At 45.7% G+C, this 27,239-nt stretch overlaps 1 protein-coding gene across 3 annotated transcripts in view; it reads left to right on the top strand.

Annotated features, from left to right (window-relative positions):
- The window catches only part of DMXL2 (Dmx like 2), a 2,034,639-nt gene that overhangs the window by 115,979 nt on the left and 1,891,421 nt on the right, over nt 1-27,239 (top strand). For all 3 annotated transcript variants that reach the window (XM_085644194.1, XM_085644192.1, XM_085644193.1), the window contains exons 3-4: nt 13,910-13,981; nt 23,123-23,201. In XM_085644194.1, the coding sequence (XP_085500320.1) occupies nt 13,910-13,981; nt 23,123-23,201 (151 nt within the window). The remainder of the gene's footprint in view (nt 1-13,909; nt 13,982-23,122; nt 23,202-27,239) is intronic.

Raw genomic sequence — 27,239 nt, 5'->3', positions numbered from 1 at the left:
CTACCGGAGAAAAGTGAAGGAAACGATCCGGCCGGTTACATGGAGCAGTGGTTCCGGGACTATGTCACAAAAGAAGGACTCTCCACACAATATTGTATTGAGAGAGCACACAGGATACCGACGGGCCGCCCGAAGCCGGGGGCCCCACCCAGACCCCTAATTGTGAAACTGCTGAACTTTCGCGACAGAGACATCCTCCTGCAGAAAGCTCGGGAGACACCACTTATAAACTTTGAGAACACAAAAATCTCCCTATATCCTGACTATACAATGATGGTCCAAAAACAACGGTCTTCCTTTCTAACGGTTAAGAAGAAACTCCGAGATTTAAATTTGAAATATGCACTACTCTTCCCTGCCCGTTTGAAAGTAATATATGACCAAAAAACCTACTTCTTCGAAAGCCCAGGAGATGCGGAAGAATGGATAGAGGTGATGGACATAACACATGCTGGCCCAACTGCCTCACACCCCCCAACGAAGAGCACGGCGAGACTGGAGAGATCCCCAGGGCGACAGACGCAAAAAACACGCCGGACTCCTGCGCGACACCACCTCACAATGCAACAGATGCAACAGGACAAATCTCAGGCAATTGTGGCGACGGCCGCGTTCACGCAGGACTCGACCAAAACGGCCACGACCACCTCGGAGGAAGAGGCAACGCATGGGTCGGACTCAGAGGGCAGCGAGGCCTTGTTTCCTTCTGTGACCCCGCAAGTTATCAAAGATTTATACGGATGACTGTACTTGCAAGTATAAGTATATATATTTGCACTGTAACTACACAAAGGGCTCTGACACACACTAGTAACTCTATTGGCTCACCTACAAAATGGTTTAATGATTTGGCCTAGGGTCCGTAGAAGCTCCACCGTATCATTGGTTTGTACGATGCACCACATGACGGGCGCTAGCGATGTCCCCCACATGGCGAAGGCGCTATACACGACCGTTAGGTTTTTATTGTTACAGTTCAGTTGTATGGTCTGGTATAGTTGGAGGGCCAGACCGAGTATTGGGATGTTTGAGGGGGTGGGTAGCCTCACAGTCTGGTGCTGGAGCGTAAGATTGAATTCTTTAATTGCCACAGGTGTCTCACCAAAAACACAACGGAAACGACATGACGATGCAGGGTAAATACACCATTGTAACATGGAACATCAGGGGCATGGGGACCGTGCAGAAACGGCACAGGATACACGCACACCTACAACGGCGAAAGGCGCAAATAGTATACTTGCAGGAATCTCACATGATTGATAGTGAGGTGGCCAAATTACGGAAAAAATGGAGAGGGCAAATCTTTTCCACCTCGTACTCCAGTTACGCAAGGGGTACCACCATCTGGGTACGGCACGGCGTCCCATTCACAGCGTTGGAACAGAGGGTGGACAAGCTAGGCAGATACATCTTTGTAAGGGGAACACTGGATGGCCAGCCAATAGTCCTGGGAACGATATACGCTCTGAATTTTGACCAGGACAAATATTGGGACATAGTGAATGGAGCACTGGTGGGATGGGAGTCGCAGCCGTGGATACTGGGAGGGGACTGCAACGCTGTAATGGATGTGACGCTAGACAGGTCACATCCCCCATTGCACGGTGCAGGTGTCCATAAGCAAGCAGCGGCACTGGGCAGGTGGGCAACTGGATGGGACTTATGTGATGTCTGGCGGATGAGGCACCCTGCGCATAGGGAATACTCCTACTACTCTACAGTACACAACCTACACACACGAATTGACAGAATATACTGCTCCAATAGGATAGCAATGCAATCACTAACAGCTACATATTTGCCAAAAACCTTCTCGGATCACAACCCGATGGAAATTACCTTGGCGTGGGGGAGGGTCCCTACACCGGTGCCTACGTGGAGACTGTGGCCGCAGCTACTGGAAGACTCTGTTTTCCGTAGTGACATAGCGAAAACCATTGAGCAGTACTTTGCGGAAAACGCTGACACGGCGACGAGTAGACTCGTAGAATGGGACGCCTTTAAAGCCGTGATCCGGGGCAAAGCGATAGGTGCTGTAGTGGGCGCAAGACAGGAACTACACAAAGCACTAATAGACGTGGAAAGCAAACTGGGGAACCTAGAGCAGGAGGTGGTGACTAACACTGACTCTAAGGGCCCACTACAAGAAGCGGGTCATGGACTATCACGCATACACGAAAAAAGCACATGCTGAAGCAGACAGATCGGGGGCACTACTCGCCAAGATACTCCGGGACCCCCCCCGGCAGTAGTTATACCTGAAATTACACTGGCGGATGGCACAAGGCTCACTACACAGGTAGACATCAATACAGCCTTTAAACACCACTACACTACATTATATGGAGTGGGGAACCAAACCCCTGCGCCCGCTGCAGAAACCTTCCTTTCTAGCCTAACGTACCCCAAACTCACAGAGGAGGCCCAAAAAACTCTCACAGGACCCATCACCCAAGCTGAGATTCGTATAGCCTTAAAGGGACTTCCGCGCAATAAAACCCCTGGTATAGACGGGCTTCCTGCAGAATTCTACAGCACATATGCAGAAGCTCTGATACCGCAACTCGAAAGGCTATATAAAGCAGTATGGGACAAGGGAACCCTACCGAACACAATGGCACAAGCGTTGGTAATATCTCTCCCAAAACCTGGTAGGGATCACACGGACATGGCCAACTACTGGCCGCTGTCCCTGCTCAGCACGGAATACAAAATATTAAGCAAGGCGCTAGCAAATAGATTGCTACCATCTCTGCCTGGATTAGTTCACATCGACCAGACAGGGTTCCTGCCGGCACGCAGCACGTCCTTAAATATCAGGAAATTGCATTGCTTAATGACGGAGGCCCCGAAACATTACCCACACGCGGGTTGTCTTTCCTTTGACCTAAAACAGGCCTTTGACTCTATCAGCTGGGAATACATGTTCCAGGCCCTGGCACGGTTTGGAATCCCGGAAGGGTACATCACCTGGTTGCGAGTGCTCTACAGGGCCCCCACGGCACGAGCAAGAACCGGTAACCATATCTCTGAGGAATATTCCATATATAAAGGGACCAGGCAGGGCTGCCCTCTTTCCCCACTAATCTTCATACTAGCACTAGAACCCTTAGCTATTGCATTACGCAGTGGCTTTACGGACCGGGGCATAGTAATAGGGAATATGACGCATCTTTTTTCAGCATACGCGGATGACATCCTATTGTATCTCCGGGACCTCACTGTGCCGTTAGACCCAATATACGACATGTTCCGGAGTTTTGAACGGATTTCTGGACTAGCGATAAACGTAGGGAAATCGTATGCTTTCTTTTTCGCAGAACATGCAGAAACCCGAGATGTGGCCTTTAGAGACGCGCAACTAGAGGTGGCCCAGAATACTTTTAAGTATCTTGGCATACAAATATATAGGACGACTGATGATATGCTAGAGGGAAATTTGCACAAAGCAATCCGGGCCCTGCGGTCCAGCATAGGATTCTGGGCAGTGCTGCCACTCTCTGTAATGGGGAGGATTGCCATAGCAAAAATGGTGGTACTGCCGAGGCTCATATATTATTTTACGAACTTACCGCTAAAAATACCACAGAACACATTTAACTTATTGAACACAATGCTAACTGAACTCATTTGGGGAAATGGCAGGCGACGCATAAGTCTACGTAAATTACAAATCAGCACACGAATGGGTGGCCTGGGTGTACCGGACCTGAGAGCATATTACTATGCTAGCCAATTACAGTGGCTATCGTACTGGACGGCGGGACGTAACCTGCAGGAGATAGGCTTCACAATGGCAGACATAGATAGAGGAGCGCTACACAAGCTACTACTACCGGGTAGTAGACCACGGGGTGACCTTCCACCACTGCTGGCCACAGCGCTTCACTGCTGGAAGGCAGCAATACACTATACTCGGACCCCCTCAGCATACGCAGGAAACATTCCCTTACTGGGGACTCCCCTGCCAGGAGGTACGCTTACGAGAGGCAGGATGCAACCCTGGTTGGATGCAGGTGTTGGCACGATGGCAGATCTTTTTGGCGACGGCACTTTATTAGATCATGATACCTTCATAGACGAAACGGGGGCCCCGGCACATTTATATATCATACACGCTGCATTGCTCAGATACATTAGGTCACACTGGGCCCCGCAGAGACAGGAACCCATAACAAATGAACTAGTTAGGACGATATATCATATGGGAAGAGGCAGGCACCTTATCCGATGGATCTACACTGGTATTAGCACACACACGGCGGCTGATCTTACCACACTGAGGGCGGCATGGGAGAGGGACATAGGTAGAGACATCACGGACAGAGAATGGACACGGATACTGGAACACCCACGGAAGATATCCAGGAACGCAAAGTTCAAATTCATACAGACAATGGTAGTGCACCAAGCTTATCTTACCCCACATAAATTAAATCGAATGTTCCCGCATACTACACACTGCTGTCCGCGATGCTTATTAGAGGGAGTGTGCCTATTACATATGCTGTGGACCTGCCCCAATGTGCGGGGATACTGGGATGCGGTCCGGCAGAGCCTAGGGGAGGCGACACACCGGGAAATACAGAACACACTAGAGGAATGTATTCTGGGGCTTCACAAACAGGCCTCAAAGTATAAAGTGCAATACCGTTTTATAGATTTAGCGCTCATTCTCGCTAAGCGTAATATAACTATGCGTTGGAAATCGCGGAGGCCCCCAGATACGCTCACATGGCATTCGGAACTGGCGAAATGGGGCGCTGCAGAGAGCGCGGCATTGCACACAGAGGAACTCAGGGGGCTGCGGAAAATACCAATAGCAATGGAATGGGATATAATGTTGGAAGCGATAAAATCTGTAGGCGAAGCCTGAGACCCTACATAGAACATAGAATGCATCAAGGCCCACAGAGAAGGACGACGAGGGTCTTGCATTGTTAGCACAGGAGTAAATGTGTTGTATAAACTAGACACGTAAATTGGGCTGAGTACACCATTGAAAGGTAAAAAGCACATGGCACAGACGTACACAAGTGAGGGGGGGTGGAACGGGAGGGGGGGAGTTGGGGAAAGTTTCAAGTTCTAAATACTGCATAGACATTATTTATAGCGGGGGCGGATACCCCGGCAGGCCTTGTAACACTTATCCTAGGATACTGAAGAATGTAATACAGCGATGGAATTCTACCACACACGAAGTAGGGTGTGATATGTACAGAATAAGGCTGCTACAAATGAATACTATAATGTCTTTGTACCGTGAAATCTCGAAAATCAATAAAAAGTTTTCAAAAAAAAAAAAAAAGCAATCTGAGATTACGGTTTGCAGTTAGTTGTCCCGTCAATCTGCAACATTCCCTCCAACTATCTTCAGTCAGAGGTTCAGAGAGAGTCTCATTCCATTTGTCCAGAGACCCACCTCTGTTGCTGTCCCCTCCTTTTGTGAAGCGCTCTATAATCGTGTGATAAGTTGGGACCTCACTGAAGTTGTGTAGATGAGCTGTAATGCCCCGAAGGTCTGCGGATCCTCAGGAAATTGTGGGTACAGTTTACGTAAAGCTGCGCGCAATCTGGTGTATATGAATACCGGCATCACAGCATTTTTCCCATCCTCTAGGAATGCTGAGACCTCTACAAATTTCCTTTTGGAAACACATCTCCCATCGTGTGCACTCCTGCCTCATGGAGGACTTGATGTGCGCCAGTTTCACATGAAACTGAGATTTCAGTATGATGCAAGAGTGGCATATTCAGTGCATATAGCGGCAATTTCTGTGCTCGCCTCCCAAGTACCTGCCATGCGCTAACTGTGCATTGCACCATATCAATCACCCTTTTCAAATATGGAATTTGTGTTTACTATCATAGCTTTGAGTGGTATTGGATGCACGCAACCGCCTCCACTGCAACATGTGGAATGTAAGCCGGAGCTTGCTGCCAGTAGAAGGCGTAATGCGCCTGCGCACAGAGATAGTACAGTTGTAAATCTGGAGCGGTGAACCCACCCATGTCATATGGGAGCGTTAATAATTTCCAATTCACTCTCGGTTTTTTCCCTCCCCATGCAAGTGTAATCAGTAATGAGCGAAGCGTGGTGAAGAAGTGTTGCATTAGACGAATGTAAAAACTTGGTGAGTACAACCATTTTAATCAGTGCTATCCTGTCTGCAAGTGACAGCGGCAGTTTTATCCATCTAGCCACTTGTTCTTCAAGCCGTGTGACTGCTCTCCCATAGTTAGTTTGAACAACCTCCTGTGAATCCCTGTGAATCCATATCCTCAGGTATTTTACCGAGTCTGTGATCCATTCCAGCGGATAAGCAAGCTCTCTCCATTGCGTGTTTCTAGTCAGGGAAAGGACAATTGATTTGGCCCAGTTTATTCCTAGCCCGGAGTGCCATTCAAACTGTATATATTCTCTGATAAGCTGTTCTAAATAGGTTTCAGGGTCACGAAAGTAGAGCACCATGTCTTCTGCATACATGGATAATGCAAGGAGTCGCTGGTAAAAACGCAGTGCTGCCTGTGCATACCTTTGCCTTAAGATGCATGCGAAGGGCTCTAGCACCACTGCAAATAATAGGGGTGACAGGGGGCACCCCTGTCCTGTACCACGTTGTATCCAAAATACACCCGATGTCTGTCCATTGACACTCACACACGCTATAGGGTCCGTGTATAATAGTTTGACCCAGTTTGTATAAATGAAGGGCACCCCCATGTGATGTAAGACCGTAAACATATATGTCCAGGAAATAGAATCAAAAGCCTTAGCGGCGTCCAGTAGGACCGCCACTGCAGGTAAAGTTGGCTCCAACACATGCAGCACTGCAAACAACGTACGTAAGTTAGGCAACGTAGATCGGGTAGGTACAAACCCTGATTGGTCAGGGTGAACCAATACAGGGAGTAGCAAATGCAGTCGGGTAGCCAGCACTTACGCCAAAATGTTAACATCTGTCTTAATCAACGATAGGGGCCTATACCATTCGCAACTGTCTGGCGCCTTTCCAGGTTTTAACAGCGTTATGATCAATGCTTCTCGAAGGGTGGTTGGAAGACGTTGCTCCTCGTATGCTTTCTTATACATCTCATGAAGACAGGGGGCCAATAAGTCAATATATTCCTTATAAAACTCTGCTGGTAGGCCATCTGTGCCTGTAGCCTTCCCATTAGGTAGCGCAGTGATGGCATCCCGAACTTCGTCTATCGTTATTTGATGCATTAAAAAATCTTGTTGTCCTCGCAAGAGCCATACAAGCGCTATATCGTCCAGATATTGTGCTATTTCTGCATCCTCTGCTGTCAATCTACTGGTGTACATTATCTGATAATATTGCACAAATGTGTTGAGGATTCCTGATTTGTCATAATGTACAGTCATGCTCCGCAATTGCCTTAACTATAGAAGTTTTTCCCTATGGTTCTGCAATTCTATTGGCTAGTGCCTTTCCAGGTCTACCCCCTTCACCATAGTACCTGGCATTCCACCTGGGTGACATGTGATGTGCTTCCTGGTCCGCCGTTTCATTATACTCTGTGACCTTAACTCTAATATTTGCTAGTGTTGCTGTAATTTCATACTCCAGTTCAAGGCTCCCTCATTCTTGCTCCAGTTTTCTCATGGTACCCCGTATGGTCACTTTGAATGCTTCACAGATCGTTCCCACACTTTGCACTGACCCTGTATTGTGTGTAAAGTAGTCCGTGATTGCTTCTCTCACCCCTTCACGGATGACCTGATCAAGTAAGGAGGAACACTGCAGACGCAATTGAAACTGCAGAGGTGTGTGAGTTGGTATGGACAGGTGTAGCAAAACCAGGGAGTGATCTGACAGTGTTTTGGGTAAATGTTGGACAGTTGTGGTCCATGTGTTCACATCACTCGTAGCCAGCCAAACACCGACTGATGCACATAAGAATGGCATGTACCCTCTTTCAACCCAGGGTGCCGCAATCTCCAAATGTCCAGCAGCCCCAGGTCCCTCATACCCTTGGTAACAGCGAGTGCTGCTTTTTTTTTGGTGATCTCTGCCGAGGTCATGCGATCTTCTTCTGGCACCAACGCAAGATGAAAGTCTCCCTCCTCCCCCCCCCCCCCCCCCCCATATAATTGCTGATGGAGGCAATTTGTGTATCATACCCCATAGTGTCTCATAAAAACCAGGGTCATCTGTGTTAGGCCGATGGATATTTGCAATTATCACTCGTGTGCCACATAATTTACCCTGTACCAGTATATATCGTCCCAGTTAATCTTCTGCCACATGCATAATTTCAAAGGGGACGCCTTTCTTAATATCATTACCCCCCTCGCATAGGAGGAGTAAGACGAGGCCAAAAGTACTCTAGTTGTCACTGCTGACGCTGCATGTTTAGTGAGAAAAGTTTCTTGCAGCAGCGCCACTTGAACATTATGTCGATCTAAATCGTCTAATACTTGCCATGTTTTCTTAGAATTATTGAGGCCTCTAACATTCCATGTTAACCATAATATTATAATATTCTAGCTTTCTGCCTTTCCTTTCATTGTCTAGTGCGCTAGATTGTCGTCTTGTTTGTCAGATTGTGTATGTGCCATTATCAACCATTTTATTGTGCCCAACTCCGTTTCACATGTATATCGTTCCCCAACTGCCACACCCACCCACTTCAGCATCTCAATTATGCTAAGGATCCCCTTTCGAACAGAGAAACCACATTCATGCAAACGCATGTCCCTTGTCTAAGAATAACACCTTGTATGGTGCCCAAAGATAACCTTAAACCAATTTGGGGTATACCCTCTTATGGGGTCGCCAGTAGCCGTCAGTTCCCCGTGAGTTGACAAGGGGGGGTCAAGGTATAGGAACCACCCCATCCCACAGACTATATGCATCAGAGTATAGCCCATCATGAGATCTATGCAATTGCAATGGAACCACATTATGAGTGCACTAGTAGCATAACTATTATGACCACATGTGCGATGTACATATTATAAAACATATAAGCATATCTTTAGCAGCACACTAAGCATTGTTCACACAAAACAGACATATCAATGCTAGCCAGTCAGTCTTTTATGTGTAGGAGTTCATATTCTGGTTAACGTCACCAATTACACATCACTGTGTAGCTCACATGCTCAATCCTCTCCAGCTGCTCTTGACGACTCATGCTGCTCAATGTGACACACTTGCTGCATGGCTTCTTTCAGCGTTGTGAAGATCTTGGCCTTGCCCTTATGTTGTATTTGTAGCCGTGCTTGCGACCTCTACCTTCCTTCCTCGCTTTGGCCATAAACAGCTTCGCTTCCCGTTCCTTAAGTGCCTTGGGGTTCATTTTCCTACACCAAGAACAGTCTTCCACGTCGTGATCCGACGACAGACACCATAAGCAATCTTCATGGGGGTCAGTGATGGACATGTGACCCCCACATTCCCTACACGGCTTAAATCCTGACTTCCTCGACGAAGACATGAGTACTTAAGAAACAGTAACTCACAAGATAACTACAAAGTAACTCTTCAACCAAGGAGAGTGCTAGAAAACCGTTACGCATCGACGGCGCGGAAAAAAGGGAACTGACTCCATCACGCCGACGTGGTTCTCTTATGGCTCCGGTGACGTCATACGGAGTCGCGAGCGGAGACGTGGTATTATGACGTCCACGTTGGCGTGGAGAGCTAGGAACAATTGCGTGGAATGCTGGCGCAGGGGATATTCACAAGGTGAGGAATCCACTGACATATGTATCCATCAGAATGATGAGTTTTCTACGCGCGTTTCGGCCTACTCGACGCCTTCCTCAGTAAAGCCACAATAATTCCATAGAGAGATAATATGAGGACCAAACTGAAGAAGATGCAAAAATATAAATACTATAGATAGCAATATATGTAGGTTCTCCACAAGTCTCACAAGGAGCAGGGGGGGTGCTAGAGAGCCAGAAGCAAGATGGCCGCACTTTAGTGCTTCTCTGCTGGTCGAGGTAACAATCTGGCAAATATCCTGCATAATCACCGCCATCCAGCAGCAAAAAGATCATATATTGGCTACTCTGCATGAAAGGAACAAATTGCTGGGTAGTACACTGCTCTCCGAGAACTCTGTGGGCTATTTTCGGCAGAGACAAGGAATGCGCAACATGGCGGCTCCCGTGAGTTGCTCTCGTGCTGACGATCTCATGGAGCTGTGAACACTGCTGTGCGCCGGGCAGTGCAGGTGTCTGGTGCTCTGACAGCGGCAGGCGGTGTGAGCCCTCAATGCCCTCCTCCACCCGGAGAGACGTGGTAAGGTGGTGCTGCCGTGCTGCGAGAGCACAAGCAGCCAGGCCTGACAGATAACGGCGGGGGAAGATATGCAATATGCGGCCGCCCACAGCCTGATTATAAGAGCGCTGTAGCGGAGAGTGCTAACTCTTGCTGGACTGTCCTGCTGCTTCAGTACTGTCGGTGCAGGCTCTGTGGGTGCGGTGGATAGCTACTGCGGGCACCATAACTCATTTGCAGCATAGAGGCCCTCAGTAACGCAACATCGACCTGGAGTGGCCAAAGACGGCACGGCCGCCCACAGCCAAATCAGAATTGCACGGTAGCAGAAATCGCTAGCCCCTACTTACTGTGCTGTCCCGCTGCCTTGCTGCTGTCGGCGCATACCTTGCGGAGGCGAGTGTGGACTACTGCTGCGGGCACCATAATGACACATTGTGGCCTGTGGCCTCACGATACTGGCCTACAACAGCCTAAGACGGAGGGGCAGGTTCTTCAACCCCACCTCCAGAGCCTGCACCTTCATGCCTGGAGATTGAATGGGGCAACCTGAGTTCTTTCTCTCTCCCACCGGATGTAGTGGATGTTATATTATCATCCAGGCAACACTCCACTAAGTCAATTTATTCCTATAGATGGTATAAGTTTGTAAAATTGTGTGGAGAGAGATCCATTGACCCTTTAAAGGCCCACTTGTCTAATGTGCTTCAGTTTGCTCTTTCCTTGGCTCAGCAAGGTTGTGCTGTGGCCACGGTTAAGGGCTATTTATCAGCCTTATCGGCTTTTCTGTGTCTTCCAAATCAGCCGTCATTATTTAAATCTCCTATTGTATTAAGATTTATCAAAGGTCTTACTAATAGGTTTCCACCTACTCCCTTTGTAATGCCACAGTGGGACCTTAACCTTGTTTTAACTTTTTTGATGGGGTCCCCTTTTGAGCCCCTTCATAGCTGTCCTTTGAGGCTATTGTCTTTTAAAACGGTCTTTCTTGTAGCCATAACCTCAGCAAGGAGGGTGAGTGAGCTTGAAGCTCTTGGTTCAAAACCCCGTTTTTAACCTTACATGCTGAAAGGATGGTTCTCAGGATCAGGGCTGCTTTCCTTCCTAAGGTAGTTACACCTTTTCATCTGGGGCAGTCCATAACTCTCCCTGTGTTGTATCCTCCCCCTCACCCTTCCAAGGAGGAGGAGAGACTTCACCGCTTGGACCCTAAAAGAGCAGTGAGCTTTTATTTGGACAGGACAAAAGATATACGTTTGGAAGATCAGCTCTTCGAGGGCTGTGTTGGACACTCAAAAGGCAAAGCTGTGCACAAGCACACTCTGTCCAGATGGATCATACTAACCATCAAGATCTGTTACGCCCTGGCTGGTAAGGTTCCTCCTGAGGGTATTAGAGCTCATTCTACTAGAGCTAAGTCTTCTACCTCTGCTTTGTCCAGGGGTGTTCCAGTTGCAGACATTTGTAAGGCCGCGACTTGGGCCTCCCTCCATACTTTCGCAAAGCATTATTGCTTAGACTCTGAGATGAGGAGGGAGGACCATTTTGCGCACTCTGTTTTGCAGGACTTTTTGGTATAGGAAAGGTGGACACCCTCCTCCGGGAGTGGGACTGCTGTGGGAATTCACAAGGTGAGGAATCCACTGGCAGATGTATCCATCAGAAGAACAAGTTTCTTACCTTCGGTAACGCTTTTTCTGGTGGATACAGTATCTGCCTGTGGATTCCTCACTGACCCACCCGCCTCCCTGTTTTCCACCTTTGTATGCCTAAAAAGATTCCTTTTTTGACTGGTTGTTTATTCATTGTTATTACTATCTAGTACATTTATAGGAAATGCTGTTGTTTTTAGCTTTCCTTTTTTTTGGCTTCTATTGTATATATTGGTTCAAATGTTGTGTACTATGTATACTTGAGTTTATGTCAGTCCACCTGTTCGCCTATGAGGCACAGAAAAAATGGGTGGAACTGACGTCATCGCGCCGACGTGGCTCCGATGACCTCATTCGGAGTTGCGAGTGTAGCCGTGGTATTATGACGTCTGCGTGGAGAGCTAGGGAAAAATCAGTGGAATGCTGGCGCAGGGGATATTCACAAGGTGAGGAATCCACAGGCAGATACTGTATCCACCAGAAAAAGCGTTACCGAAGGTAAGTAACTTGTTCATCAGCCACTTATTTAAATCCTGGTGTATTTAAGCGATTTTCTTCATTTTCAAATAATAGTTGTGTAAAAAAATGTTGTTTATATTGAGGTTTAGTTACAATTGTATGTTTGTCCATTGTATCTTTTTGTATTGTTTATTTTTAGGAAGTACGCCGTAATGTTATAGTAAAGTATTTCATGTTTGTGGAATTATTTGTCTATTTTCTAAGATATCATTAAATGAATTTGTATTAATAAAATTAAGTTTTAATGAAATTTAGTGTACACTGAGTTCCTAATATCATGTTCGTGCTGGAGTAGATCTTATTATTGTCTGACCATTTGTTGCCTAGTGGCGTTTTCTTCTACAATTGTATTTTCCCTGTCCTAGTAACCGAAAGCAGTAGCAGTGGGTCCTTTATTTCGACATGGCCTTGCTAAATTGGAGCCAGGCACCTCCAAAAGCAACACCTTTGTGCAGTACAAGAAAATTAAAACTGCGCCATTTAGAAACAATTCATGGTCCATGTTATAGAGCACTACTTGGTATGATGTTTTAAACCCCAAGCCAGTTTAACAGGCTGTTGTCTCTGTTGGCCTGAGTCCTGACCATCAAGTGCTGTACCTGGGATCCTTGGCCAGTGGTGCCTGCCTAACAAAAGTAATAGGGTTTGCCGGGTTGGAGGGGGGTCGGTTGGGGAATAGAATAAAAATAAAGACTTACATGCTGCTCAGCCCCCGCAGACGCTGCCTCATTGCTCCTCTCATCCAGTCCAGTGTGCATGGACCTCAAAACTCAGGCTCCCCACCCAATCCAAATGCTGCTCTCCTGCTATACCTAGCATGAGAACAGTGCGAGTATTGGCCTGAGCGGCCTTGTTTGCAGCTCAGACCGTGCTTGGGAGTCTGTGGCTTTTCTCCAACCCGGCTGTGCTACAAAGCTGGGTTGGAGAAACAGAAGTGTGCATGTCTTTTTTGCTGGATTAAGACGGCCGGCTGGCCAAACTGACAATCACACGTATAAGTGCACACTACTACTCCTCCTCCCTGCCATTCTCAGCCCCGCCCTCATTGCTTGGCTATATCGCGGCTCAGAAAGCAGTAAATAAAATGATAACATTGTGTTATTATCATTTTATTGATAATCTGCTAACTCGGGCAGTGGGGCGATGCTCCTCCGCCATTACGGAGGAGCCGCCCTCGCTGGGTCAAACTAACTTGTCATTAATTCTCGTACAGAAACATGGTATGAAATGCTCGATTTGTGTTTTTTATTTTATGTACTCTAGTGTTCCTTATATTCTTATTTGCATCTTTTATATAAAAATTGGTAGAAATTAGCCTGGAAAGAAAGTAGTCATTCCTTTGTGAAAATCCATGCACGTTGTTATTCTCCTCTAAAATCCTATGTAAATACTCATTACAACAATAAAGCCTTATTGCTTTTCATTACTTTTCCAGCACTCCAAAATAAGAAACATATTTTCTTTCCACTTGTGTTTTAGATTGCAGCATCGTATGGAAATACTGTTTGTATTTTTGAACCATTCAGCATAAATTCTCACAAACGAAGCTCTGTAAGTACCTGTTGCTATGAAATACTAACAGTTCTTTATAAACATTGAGGTCCTCTGGTCTTGAATCAAACGTTCAAGAGGCTACTGAAAGTTATTATTCACATGTTCTTCTATTTTAATAGTGATAATGTTTGAAACGTTACATTCTTGGAGTTTAATCAGAAATGCATGAGTACAAGACAATCGATGATTCAGATATTTAGACTGTTGTTTAAGGGACTGGTGATGCACCCTCTGCCTTTCCATCCTATGCAAATAGCATTTGCGGCATCACCAAGTTAGTATGTGATTTCCTCTGCATGTGAAATCTGCAAAGTTGCAGATGATCTTACCAAGATAAAAGATGGTTACTCGTGCATCTCATTACTTCAGCCAGCTATAGCTACTAAAACAAGACTTGCCAAGAACAGCTATACCCTCTATCCTTTCACAACAGACTCTAATTACACGGGATGCCAACAATTTATGGGCAATTGATATTTCCCAAAATGGGTAAAAATACAGAGTCACTAATAATATTAAACAAATGGTGACATTAAGCTACTGATGATACTAAATTACCAAGGATACTGACCCTTTGATTATACTGAGCTATTGAATTAGCCTTTGATTAAAAAAAAAATCACTTATTCATGTGGCTCTCTCCCACTAGATGTTTTGGATTGTATGGGCCAAGTGTTCTTCCATTTTGGACTTCTGAACAGTGAGACTATACTCAATGAATACTTGTAACTGTAAGTGCTATTTAACCAAAACTTGGTGATTGATCTGGAAAATACTAATTGGCATACTTGGCTTCTGTGCCAGTGAGGTATGCAGCAAAAACATGTCACCCACAGGTAAGGTGACAAGCATAGCAAATGGGCTAAAGACGGCCCAATGGCACTTCAGACAAAGCTGCAGTGTTAACATGTCAAACCAGTGTGTGCAATTGCTTTAAGCCTCACTCAAACATTATCTAAGTAATTGTTCGCAACCTTGCAATAAGCCTGTTTAAATAGGTCAGGCTCGGAACCAGGGTTGTGCAATTTTCAAATAAACGTACTTGTCCAAATGGTAAAAAACTTAATTTGACTAGTTTAATTAATCATTTAAATCAGTTAGCTGGCCAGAACACACTAGTTTAAAAAAAAATATTGATATTGCTTGACAAATTTAATGCTTTGAAACTGGAAATACGTGACTACTGTCTGGGGACGTACTGTAGTGGGTATGAGGTTCATACATTTTGAGAATAAATATTTTGATTTGTGTTCATTTATAAGTTTTAACACCAGGGCTTTGCTGAAATAGAGATCATATCGTCAGTGCACTACTGGTGTGGAGGTATTTCACTAAAATTGGAAGTGGTGATTAAAAGGTTACTTAAGGATCTGTACCGTAGGTAAATAAATCCACTTATCTAGAACGCAAATTGGAATCGTTGACCAAAATATTCAAGCAATCATTCACTGGGTGCAATAACCCACTGAGCTTTCTTGATGGTATTATAATATGTGACCTTAAGGAATACATATTGGTATGTGCATACATTTGTTATAAAGACCCATCACTTGCTTGCTAACTGTGCATCTCTGCAACCCGTTATTAATCCATTGGACAGCCTCGCAAGCGCTGGTATCTGTTACAGATAGGTAGCACTCTCTGATAGGAACGTTCCATTTGGCATACGAATCAGATTTTACTCAACACCATGCAGATTAGTTTATTTGCTACTTTTAAATGTTCATTTCCATTTTTTGGTGTCCCTATTGCGTCCTGGTCTATGGTTTCTCCTTTCTTTGGTTATCTTTTTCTTTTCTTTTGATGCCATTCCTGCTTAAATTCCTCATCTCCTCTGTCGCCTTCCTATCTTTCTGCCTTTTTCTGTTTCACTTTTGCTTTGCCTCATATTATGGTATGGGTGCTGGCAAAGTGAAGAGCAGAGTCCTCAAGGAGCAGCTGTTTTCGAGTGTGTCTGATCCTAAAGATCTCTATAAAGTGCAGGGGCCAGGATGTGCTCCAGAGTCCCACACCAATATATATACTTTCCATCTCTCTCTCTCTCTCGCTCAATCCCTCCCGCCCTCCCTAGAGACACAACTATTGCAGGCTCACACACCTTTAAAGTGAAACGGACTCACTGTGCCATCAGCATGCCACACATCCATTCTGCAACTCTGATTCTAGAGCTGCTGGGGCACTGCTGAGGTAGTCCTGATTTTCCCTCGCCAGGTATTGTCTCACTGTATAGTTGGAGTTGCCCGGTTTTGTAGGTTTTTGCAGCAAGAAGTTCGCCACCCCGGGTGTTGGTGCCTTTCAGCTCCGGTGGAGTCCTGGTGCCTCAAGACTTGTTGCAGAGGCAGAGATGACCCGCCAGAGCAAGTGTGCCTTCGGCTGGCACTGGGAGATGTTGGTTGGGCTGCGGAGCTGTACGCGCTGGACATGACTTTTGCTGTTTTGGAGGCCTACAGCTGCAGGGAGATAGTACTTCTATCTCAAGGGAGTTTCTCTAGTGATTTGTTCAGTGGTGGAGACCCTACGAAATTTGTGGAGGCCACACAGCGACGAAAGAAGATAGCGATTATTGAGTAATGTGGCGGCTGCAGGAGTTGGCGCCCAAAGTCAGCCACTCGGTCTTCAGCTCTCGGTCCAGCAGCGTTACTTCATTTGTCTTCTACTTGTGTCTGTGTATGCTAAAGTTCAGGGTCTGGGGATGCCACCTTAATACTAAATTTAGGGGTGTTTACAAGGGAGTGACAGGTAGTGTCAATGAGCCCCTTATCTTATTATGCCCACCTCTTGTGGGAGGGGGACATAGCCAAAGCCCTGATTGGAGAAGTCCTATCATCTTTATGATGGCGGGCACTGAAAAATGTGCTTCACCTGAGGGGTAGAGTTGGCCATGGGGGGCACAGCTCCTCTTCTTTAAAAAAAAAAAAAAAAAAAAAAATGTATTGAACATTTCGTGTTTCAATGACAGTTCAGTTCACATGGTATGCAGACATAAAAGAAGCATTGTGCTGACTTTCATTCTTACGTTTTCTAAGTACAGACCTATCAGTTCTATCCCATGCGCCCACGTAATTCCCAAAAGTACCCGCACTAAAGAACCCTCAGCAGGGTGTGCTCATTCACTAGTGTCAGAATCGGACTCTTCCGATGGGGGGGGGAGGGGAGTCGCATATATTGCCCTGATAGGCGTTCATCGCCATGTCCATATCTTTGCACCATTGATTGAGAGTAGGGCTAAGCCTGGATCCCCAGCATTGTGTAATGTTTCGCTTTGCCACCGTCATACCTAAAGTTAACCAGTCCTGGGCAACCCCGTTCAAATCTGTGGGTTCCCAGATGTTGAGGAGACAGCATCTCGGGTCTTGCAGGATTGTGACGTGTGACCTGGGAGGGTGTGCGCATCACCGCCATCCAGTAGTGTACAATGTTCGGGCAGAGCCAAATAGTGTGGTAGAATGTGCCTGTTTCTCCGCATTGCCTGAGACAGAGCGGCATATCTGAGCGATGTATTTTATGTAAGAGTGTCCTAGTGTAATACGTGCGGTGTAAAACTTTTAACTGTACTAATCTAAGTCGTGATGGAATTGCAGCCGCCCTGGGGGGACGCGAGTGCCTCCCGCCAGTCAGCCTCATCAATGTCTCCCAACTCTAGCTCCCACGTGGCCTTCAGTGTTTCTGTAGGATCCGAGCGATTATTTACTATTTTACGGTAAAAGTCAGCGAAATTGCCTTTTTGTGGAGATGGTCAGTTAAAAGCCTATCCTCTAGCGGGGAGGATTCTTCAGGCCGCGCACCCGCTGGCAGGAGAGACTGAAGTGCATGCCTGATCTGCATGTACCGAAATAGTTCTGTCTGCGCTAAGCCGTATGTGTCCTGCAGATGGGCAAAGGTAACCACTCCCCCCTTCTGCCACAAGTCCCCAACTTTCGATATTCCTATTAAATCCCAGCTATGAAAGCCCTTGGTATTACCCAGCATCCCAAGTTGCTGTGTATCCCATAACTGCATTGCTAGTGTGACCACCCCTTCCCAGCCCAATGTTCGTTGCGCCTCAAACCATATGCGTAGCGTGTGCGACGTTGGACCTGTAAGATTGCGTCTTTTCTTTTTGTTGTAGAGTGCCCCTATGATCCCAGACGGGGCTAGAAGGTGTCTATCCATCCGAAATGCTGGATCCTCTTGGGGGACATGAAGCCATTGGTTGATAGCCACCAGCTGGGAGGCCCAAAAGTATACTCTGATGTCCGGGAGAGCAATCCCACCATCATACCAGCTTCTGGTGAGTTTGTGCATTGCTATACGGGGTGCTTTCCCATCCCACAGCAATGTTGTCACTTCTGCATTTATTGCTGCAAAGTATGTAGAGGGGAGAGGAAACGGTGTGTTCTGCAACGCGTATAGAAACGTGGGAAGCGCCATCATTTTAAAGAGGGCAGCTCTTCCCAGTAGCGTCAATGGTAGTGTACGCCAATTCTTGACGTCTTTTTTGAATCTCGCAAATGGCTGTGTCAAGTTTTTTTCGGTAAACTGTGCATGGTCATGTGTTACGAATATCCCAAGGTACTTAAACCCGTCCGTGACTATCTGAAGTGTGCACTCACATGGAAGCCGCGGTGGGGAGCCATGTAAGACATAGAGAAGCGACTTGTCCCAGTTGATGTTGTATCCTGATGCACGTCCATAAGCCGCGCGGATATCCAAGAGGCAGTTGATGGATCGTGCTGGGGATGCTAAGTATAATAATATATCATCCGCGTATAGCGAAATACTGTCCTCCCAGTCACCGGTCGACCGCAGCCCTCATATCGCCAGGTCCTGCCTGATCCAAGCCACCAGAGGATCAAGTACAATTGCAAATAGGAGTGGCGATAGCGGACAACCTTGTCTCGTCCCTCTGCCCAGTGGAAATTCAGCCGATAGATGGCCGTTTACTACTACCTGCGCCATTGGTTGTGTATACAATAGCTGAATCCATGAGCAGAATTTTGGCCCGAATCCACACCACCTATTCTTCCTAAGTTTTCCCACCTGTCTTCCTGCCAAAAGGGGGTGAGGACAGGTGGGTGGCCTGCTTCTTCTATCAGAGTCTGGGGTCGCATTTCAAAGGCGGCAAGGCCTTTGAAGCTTCCTGCTACAGAAGGCTCTTCCTGTCCGGGCAAGGGTGTGACCAACTCCGCCCAGGGAAGGCTTTGTTCTCAACCACTGAGCGTGCTGGTATGAGGTCAGAACTCTGGTGGTGGGAGACTGGCTTAGACTAGTCAGTGACAACACCAAGGGTTGGTAGGTTTCAGGGGACCTCTCTAAGGGGTCCTCTGTGTGAATTATTAATAAATCAGACATTGGAATCGGTGCAGGTTTATTAAGACAAGATGTTTGGTATCAAACATCCCATAATACAGTTAAGCTATCATGGAGCTGGGGAACTCGTAATCACGAGCTTACAGCCCATGTACTCCTCATGGCCTCCCTGTTCACTTACAGTATCCAAGAATCAACATGAATATTGCAGGGGCATAATCTACTCCGACAGATATGTCCTCACAGAAGACATAGTGCACCCTGCAGTAGGGCTGTAAGGCCTGCCAGAGGAGTGTCTTCGCTATATCCCATGCAGTGTCTGTGGGCATGTCGCCTCTTCGGTTTTGTCTCCACCAAGGCACACAGTCTGCGATGGCAGTGTGCATGGCCTTGATGAGGAGACGCTAGGGTTGCACAATTCATGATGCTCCTCTTGGGGTCCCTCTTCCGTGCCAGTGCCCTGGGTACAAGGGGGGCCATTTCCTATGGACTTGCAAGGGGCACTGAAGTTGTGGCAATTGAGAAACAAAATGTACAGTCTAGAAAAAGAGCTTCTGGCACAGGTTGGCAGGGGCCATGTGCACTTAGAGTCAAAATTACATCATTTTTCAGGCAAAAAAGTGGCAGCTAATCATGCCCAATAGAGGCACTTACCTACAGGAGCATATGTCCTTGGACCCAGTACCAAAAGGCTATAAAGCATATAATATATATGCAATCTATTATACACAATACAATGTATTATTTACAGAAAGGATAATATATATATTTTCACTGAAAAAAGCAAAGGTTACAGGGACGTTCTAGTTGGGCTCAGGTTTCACTCCTACAAAACCAGTGAAATTCAGCAGTTGTAATTAGCCAAACTAACTATAACTTGCGCCCCCGCAATGCACTGCTTATGACCTCATATATTACATCACTCATGACATGGTCAGTGACCTCACTGATGACATCTCAAATGACTTTAGGAGTGCATTGCGGGGGCCCGAGTTATAGTTAGCTCAGCTAACTAGTGCTGCTAAATTTCACTGGTTTTGTATGATTGAAACCGGCACATAACTACAAAGTCCCTGTAACCTTTGTTTTTTTTTGTTGTGAATTTCTAGGTTTAAAAAAAAAAAGACCTTTTCTTATCTATAACGTTCCTGTAATCTTCGTTTTTTTTCAGTGAATTTCTATGATTTTTAAGTAGTAATGGCATTTGCAGAGTGGTGGAGAAAGGGGACGGTCCATGAAGACCTCTCAGGAATCCTGCTGTGTAGGACACACACAAAGTACAGTGAGGGCTTCTTGTCCCCAAGTTTCCTCACCATCCAAGAGGACTTAATTTCCCAAGTAGTGTGGCAGTAGACACGTTTGTAGAGTGGTTGGAGAAAGGGTGTGTGGCCTCCGAAGACCTCTTAGCAATCCCGCTGTGTGGAACTTACTAGAGGTAACAGGAGGGGTTGTTCGTTCCCAAGGACCATCAGAAGCTAAGGGGACTTCATCCCCCAACTAGTAGTGCACCAGGAGGCGTGTTTGCAGAATGGTAGAAAAAGGGGAGGGGTCCCACAAAGACCTCTCAGCAATCCCGCAGTGTGGGACATACTGAAGGTAACATGAGGGTTAGCTGGCCCAGAAGGATATCCTTGGAGGAGGGGGGGGGGCACAACTCCTCATGTTACCGCCAGTAAGTCCCACGCAGCCTTATTGCTTGGAGACCCATCCCCTTTCTCCACCACTCTGCAAACTTGCCTCCTGGTGCACTGATTGTTGGGGCATGAAGTCCTCTTGGCTTCAGAGGGTCCTTGGGGGCCAACTACCCCTCCTGTTACATCCACTAAGGCTCACACAGTGGGAGTGCTAAGAGGTTCCTGGAGGCCACGCCCCTTTCTCCACCACTCTGTAAACGCACATCCTGGTGCACTACAGGTTGGGAGAAGTCCACTTTTGTCCTGAGGCCCTCAGGAGGCAAGAGGACGTCATCACCCCCCACCAGCAGTGCTCCGAGAGGCACGTTTGCAGATTGGTGGACAAAGCGGGAGTGACCTCGGACCACCTCTCAGCAATCCCGCTGTTTGGAACTTACTGGAGGTAACAGGTGGTCCTGTTGGCCCCTAAGGACCCTCAGCAGCCAAGGGGGCTTCATCCCCCAAAAAGCATTGTGCCAAAAGGCGGGGTTGCAGAGTGGTGCGGAAATGGAGGCGGGCCTCTGCCATCATACCGGCAACATTTTTTTTATTATTAAGGAATTCCCTGTGCCGTACTTGTCTACGGGGACCCCGCATTTTTAGAATGTGGAGGGGAGCCGCGCCCCCCTCCCCTCCCCCCCCCTCTGTTTCCCTGGACCGATTATAGCCCTGGGGATACGATCCCTGGGGCCGTTTCCTCTTTAAAAAAAAAAAAATCTTTTAAAATTAAAGAAAGGAGGGCCTGGGCCGATTTAGGCCCTGGGGACCCCACCCCCGGGGCCAGCCCTCCAGTCCTTTGTTTTATTTTTTTGGCTCCTGGTACCCCTTTCTTTGGGGCCTGGCCACAATGTGGTGATCCCTGGGGCAGCAGGGGGGGGTGGTCAGCACAGCCCTCCTGCATAATGTAAATTTAAAGTTCCAGGGAGGTGGTAGTTGTCGGGGCTGGGGGGGGTGGGACGCAGCCACCACCCTCCATGTAAAGGTTGCAGGCAGGGGGGATTTGCGTGGCCCCCACCCATATTTTTCTAATTAAGCCCTGGGGAGTTGGCCGTCCCAGGGGTTGGACGGGTCCAAGAGGCCCCTCAATTATAATTCAAGACGCCCCAGCGAGGTGGTGGTCCCTGTGGCTATATTCATCCCCAGGAAAGGGCACAGTGTGCACCCCCTCCATTATTAAAAAAAAATTCCCCAGGGCATGGCGGATAATGAAAGAATTGCGGAAATACGCGCTTCATTTATTAAATTTTTTTGGGGGGGCGGGGGGGTGCCGATCCATGGATCCTGCCAATTTTCTTTTGTTAATGCTATTTTCTGCCCTGCAGGAGTTGGGTCTGCAGAAGAATACCGACAGCACAGATGTTATAAGTGTGTAGAAGAATCACTGCAGCTTGGGCCAATGCAACAATCTTGCTGTAAAAAGTAAAAATGGTCAAAATTGGTTACCATGACCATGTATTCATGTAGCCTCTAGAATATCTAATTAGGTACTGTGTGTCTTGCCGAACTTAATTCAGTTATGCTGCAGCCAGTGCCATTAATTCTTAAACCACAGAAATAAGCATACAAGCTGTGAATGATAAGAAAGTATGAGCCACAGCAATCAATAGGTAATTTCACCCAGAACTTTATAAAACAGGGTTCAGAACCAAGTGCGATGGAAGGGTAAGGAGTTTGTGTACCTTAATCTCCAGGGAATAAATGTACGAGTCATTCACTCCTGTGTCTTAAAGTCCCTCAATATTACTATTGAGCTAGTATTGTGTATCTGTACTATGTTAAATCTTTTGAATCGTCACTTAGTTTAGTCTGAAAGAAGGGACCAAGGTTGGTCTTTCTAGCTGTCATCTGTAGAGTTGTTTGATATACAAGTACGAGATCACATTGGTGGAAAGGATGGCTTTCATCTTTGACTATGAATATCTACAATCTATTTAGACAGCATTGCTGTTTTACATTGCTGCTATAATGTCATTTAGTTGTATGACTGACTATTTTAGGCACAGTTTAATTTTAACAAAGACCCCCACCAAGTAATTTAACATAAATGTTGCTATGTATTTGGTATGACTTTGCTCTCTGGGCGGATCAAGCATGCATGGACAAGCATGCATGGACTAGGCATTAAATTAAATGTGTGTTTTTGTGTGCAATTTACTGTCTTGTTTTTACCCTACAGCAACTGAAATACCAATGGCTGAGAACAGGGCAATTTTTTCTCAGTTCTGTGACTTACAACTTAGCATGGGATCCAACAGGTATTTTTTCATTTACAGCACTATTTGATTCTAATCTGCATTTTATTTTAATTTTATTGTGTTTAAAAGTGTAAACTAACACAGTATGTGTAGCTTCTTCGAATATAACATATCTTGTATTTGTAAAATGAATGTTAACTCAAGTCTTGGGTCTCTTGGCGCTGAAATAAGATGTTTATTACCCAACTGAATATTCAGACACCGATCCCTGGTTAGGATGTCTTAGTCCACTGAGCCACCGCCTGGCATTATAGTGCACATCTTCATTGAGGTTGGAGAGTGTTCTGTGGAATTTATGTGTTTTACACCCGCACGCAAACCCTTGCTGGATGGATATGGATATATATATATATATATATATATATATATATATATATATATATATATATATTACCTACTGGCGGTCGCCAGTAGGTAGTTATAGTTAGGACCCTGTTTCCATAGGAAATCCGCAACATTCTATTTGGAATAACTTTGGCGCCGGTCGACGAATCCTCGCGAAATTTTCAAAATAGGTGGGGCGCTACGCTCCGCTCCTACCCTGAAAGTCTCGGGGGGATTCGGAGAAAAAAAGGGGGTCCCAAAACTCGTTTTTCCCATGCATTTTTCCATAGGACCTTTAGACACAGCTACAGCCCGAACGGCTGAACAGAGTTACTTGAAATTTGGCAGAGAGGTAGTCCTCAGGTCAAGGAAGTGCCTTTTGTAGGTCTGGTGTAAATCTGTTCAGTAGTTCCTGAGAAAATAGCATTTAAATCAATATATATATCTGAGCCAGCTTACGGTGCGCTTACTGTGCGCCTACCGTACGCGTACGGTGACGTGCGCGAGCGCGATTCTGATTGGCTGTTAGATCTTAGTAAACATTCGAATAGGTCGAAACCAGGAAGCGGCAGCCGCCATTTTCTCTCTCGCAATCTGAGGGGCGGAGGAATAACAAAGGGAAAAAACATGTAAAGGGGCTGTTTAGACAGCTCCTAACCACATAGCCTTGATGAAGGTATCCCCAACGAACCCCCAAGGCCAACAAATCAATTTTAAATTTTTGTAAAAAATCGCCGATTACTCTTACCGTACGCGTACCGTAAAAATTATTAATTAAAAAAAAAAATATTCACACTGTCCACACCCCGTGTGCAAATTTGTGCATGATATATTTGTGCATATAATACAAAAATTCAAAAGATTTCCTTTCGCAACGATGCGCGAAATATGTCCTCCATGTGCGCACGGTGCGCGAAGCGCATCGTGCGTACATGGTCCATCCAGCGTAACGTGGGCACGCGGTGCGCGTAGCGCACCGCGTGCCCACTATGCGTGCACGGCACTAACTGCGTAAAGTGGGCGCGCGGTGCGCGAAGCTCACCGCGTGCTCACTGTGCGCGCACGGTGCACGAAGCGCACCGTGCACGCACGGAACGAACTGCGTTAAGTGGGCACGCACGCCACAAATGGCGTAAAGTAACTTAGCATTTAAAAAACCGTACAAATTCACTGAAAAAACCATAGGTTTCACACACGTTATAGTTAGGAAATAGCATTTAAAAAACCTTGCAAATTCACTGAAAAAACCATAGGTTTCACACATGTTATAGTTAGCTGGACATTTTACTGATAAAAAACCAATGAAATTCCCCCGTTATAGTTAGTGCAGGCAACTATAACTCACGCGACCGCAATCCTCTGCTGATGACATATGTGTCTTTATGAAAAAAAAATATTTGTAATATATGTATAGCTAAAATTTAATGGAAGAAGACATGGGCAAATAATTGTCTAAATACAGTATTAGCATCAGCAGAGGATTGCGGTCGCGTGAGTTATAGTTGCCTGCACTCACTATAACAGGGGAATTTCATTGGTTTTTTATCAGTAAAATGTCCAGCTAACTATAACATGTGTGAAACCTATGGTTTTTTTCAGTGAATTCTATATATATATATATATATATATATATATATATATATTATCTACTGGCGGTCGCCAGTAGATAGTTATAGTTAGGACCGTGTTTCCATAGGAAATCCGCAACATTCTATTTAGAATAACTTTGGCGCCGGTTGACGAATCCTCGCGAAATTTTCAAAATAGGTGGGGCGCTCCGCTCCTACCCTGAAAGTCTCGGGGGGATTCGTCAAGCGGGGGCTGAGAAAAAAGGGGGGGGGTCCCAAAACGCGTTTTCCCCATGCATTTTCCCATAGGACCTTTAGTCCGAGCTACAGCCCGAACGGCTGAACAGAATTACTTGAAATTTGGCAGAGAGGTAGTCCTCAGGTCAGAGATGTGCCTTTTGCAGGTCTGGTGTAAATCTGTTCAGTAGGTCCTGAGAAAATAGCATTTAAATCAATATATATATTTGTAAGCGCGCTCCGTGCACTTACGGTAAGCTTACCGTACGCGTACGGTGCCGTGCGCGAGCTCAAATCTGATTGGTTGTCACATGACTGTAAACATTCGAATCGGACGAAATCAGGAAGTGTCGGCCGCCATTTTCTGTCTCTCGCACTGAAAAACAAAGGTGGATAACGTGAAAAGGAGGCAACGAAGAGAGTTGCAGACCCCATAGCGTTTTTCAGGGGGTCCACGAAGGACCAAAAAGTACGAAAAATACATTTAATAATTTTTAAAAAAAATCGCGGAGTGCGCGTACGGTAAGCTTACCGTACGCGCACGGCAAAAAAAAAAACGAAATAACAATCACATTTATTAAATAAATTGAAGGACCCGCAAGGGAGAAAAAAAAAATTGTTACTGTGTAAAAAAAGGCGAGGCGCAGGGTGTGCGCACGGTGAAAAACCAGAAAAAAAAATAAAAAATAAATACATAACTTAGCATTTAAAAAACCGTCCAAATTCACTGAAAAAACCATAGGTTTCACACACGTTATAGTTAGGAATTAGCATTTAAAAAACCTTGCAAATTCACTTAAAAAACCATAGGTTTCACACATGTTATAGTTAGCTGTACATTTCACTCGTAAAAAACCAATGAAATTCCACGTTATAGTTAGATCAGGTAACTATAACTTGCGCGACCGCAATCCACAATGTGTTATTTCAGATGTCATCATTGATGTGATGAGTGATGTCACTGACCATGTCATGAGTGATGTAATATGTGACGTCATCAGCAGTTTATTGTGGGCGCGCAAGTTATAGTTACCTGATCTAACTATAACGTGGAATTTTTTACGAGTGAAATGTACAGCTAACTATAACATGTGTGAAACCTATGGTTTTTTAAGTGAATTTGCAAGGTTTTTTTAAATGCTAATTCCTGACTATAACGTGTGTGAAACTTATGGTTTTTTCAGTGAATATATATATATATATATATATATATATATTCACAGAAAAAATCATAGGTTTCAGGCACGTTATAGTTAGGAATTAGCATTTAAAAAACCTCAGAAATTCACTGAAAAAACCATAGGTTTCAGGGGTGTTATAGTTAGCTGGACTTTTCACTTGTACAAAACCATTGAAATTCCCCCGTTATAGTTAGTTCAGCTAACTATAACTCGCGCGCCCGCAATGCACTGCTGATGACGTCACATATTACATCACTCATGACATAGTCAGTGACATCACTCATGACATCACTGATGACATCACTGATGACATCACTGATGACATCATCCAGTGAATGTGTGTTTTTCTGAAAATTAAATATGTTTTATATATGTATATCTCAAGGTCGATGGAAGAATAAATGGGTATATAAGTGTCTAAATGGATGATTTGTTTTTGAAAAATTGATTGTGTAACTGACTGATTAAGTGTATCATAGTGAATACATGGCTTAGTGAGTAACGTTTAAATATGTAAATATCTATCAGTCTCTCACTTTGTGTATAAGTGGCTGCATGGGTTGGTGAGTAGCTATATGGGTGTCTAATAGGTTATTAGTTGGTTTTTTGAGTATCAGTCTGAGTGTCTGCATGGTTCGGTGGGGGGTATTACGTAGTGCATAGGTGCATGAATGAGTGACTCACTGTTTGTATGTGTTGAAGACAGCATGTGTGCAGGACTGTATGGG

The sequence above is a fragment of the Triturus cristatus genome, chromosome 3_1, assembly GCF_964204655.1.
Source record: "Triturus cristatus chromosome 3_1, aTriCri1.1, whole genome shotgun sequence".
In the NCBI taxonomy this organism is placed as follows: domain Eukaryota; kingdom Metazoa; phylum Chordata; class Amphibia; order Caudata; family Salamandridae; genus Triturus; species Triturus cristatus.
This window is presented reverse-complemented; position numbering and strand designations above follow the sequence as displayed.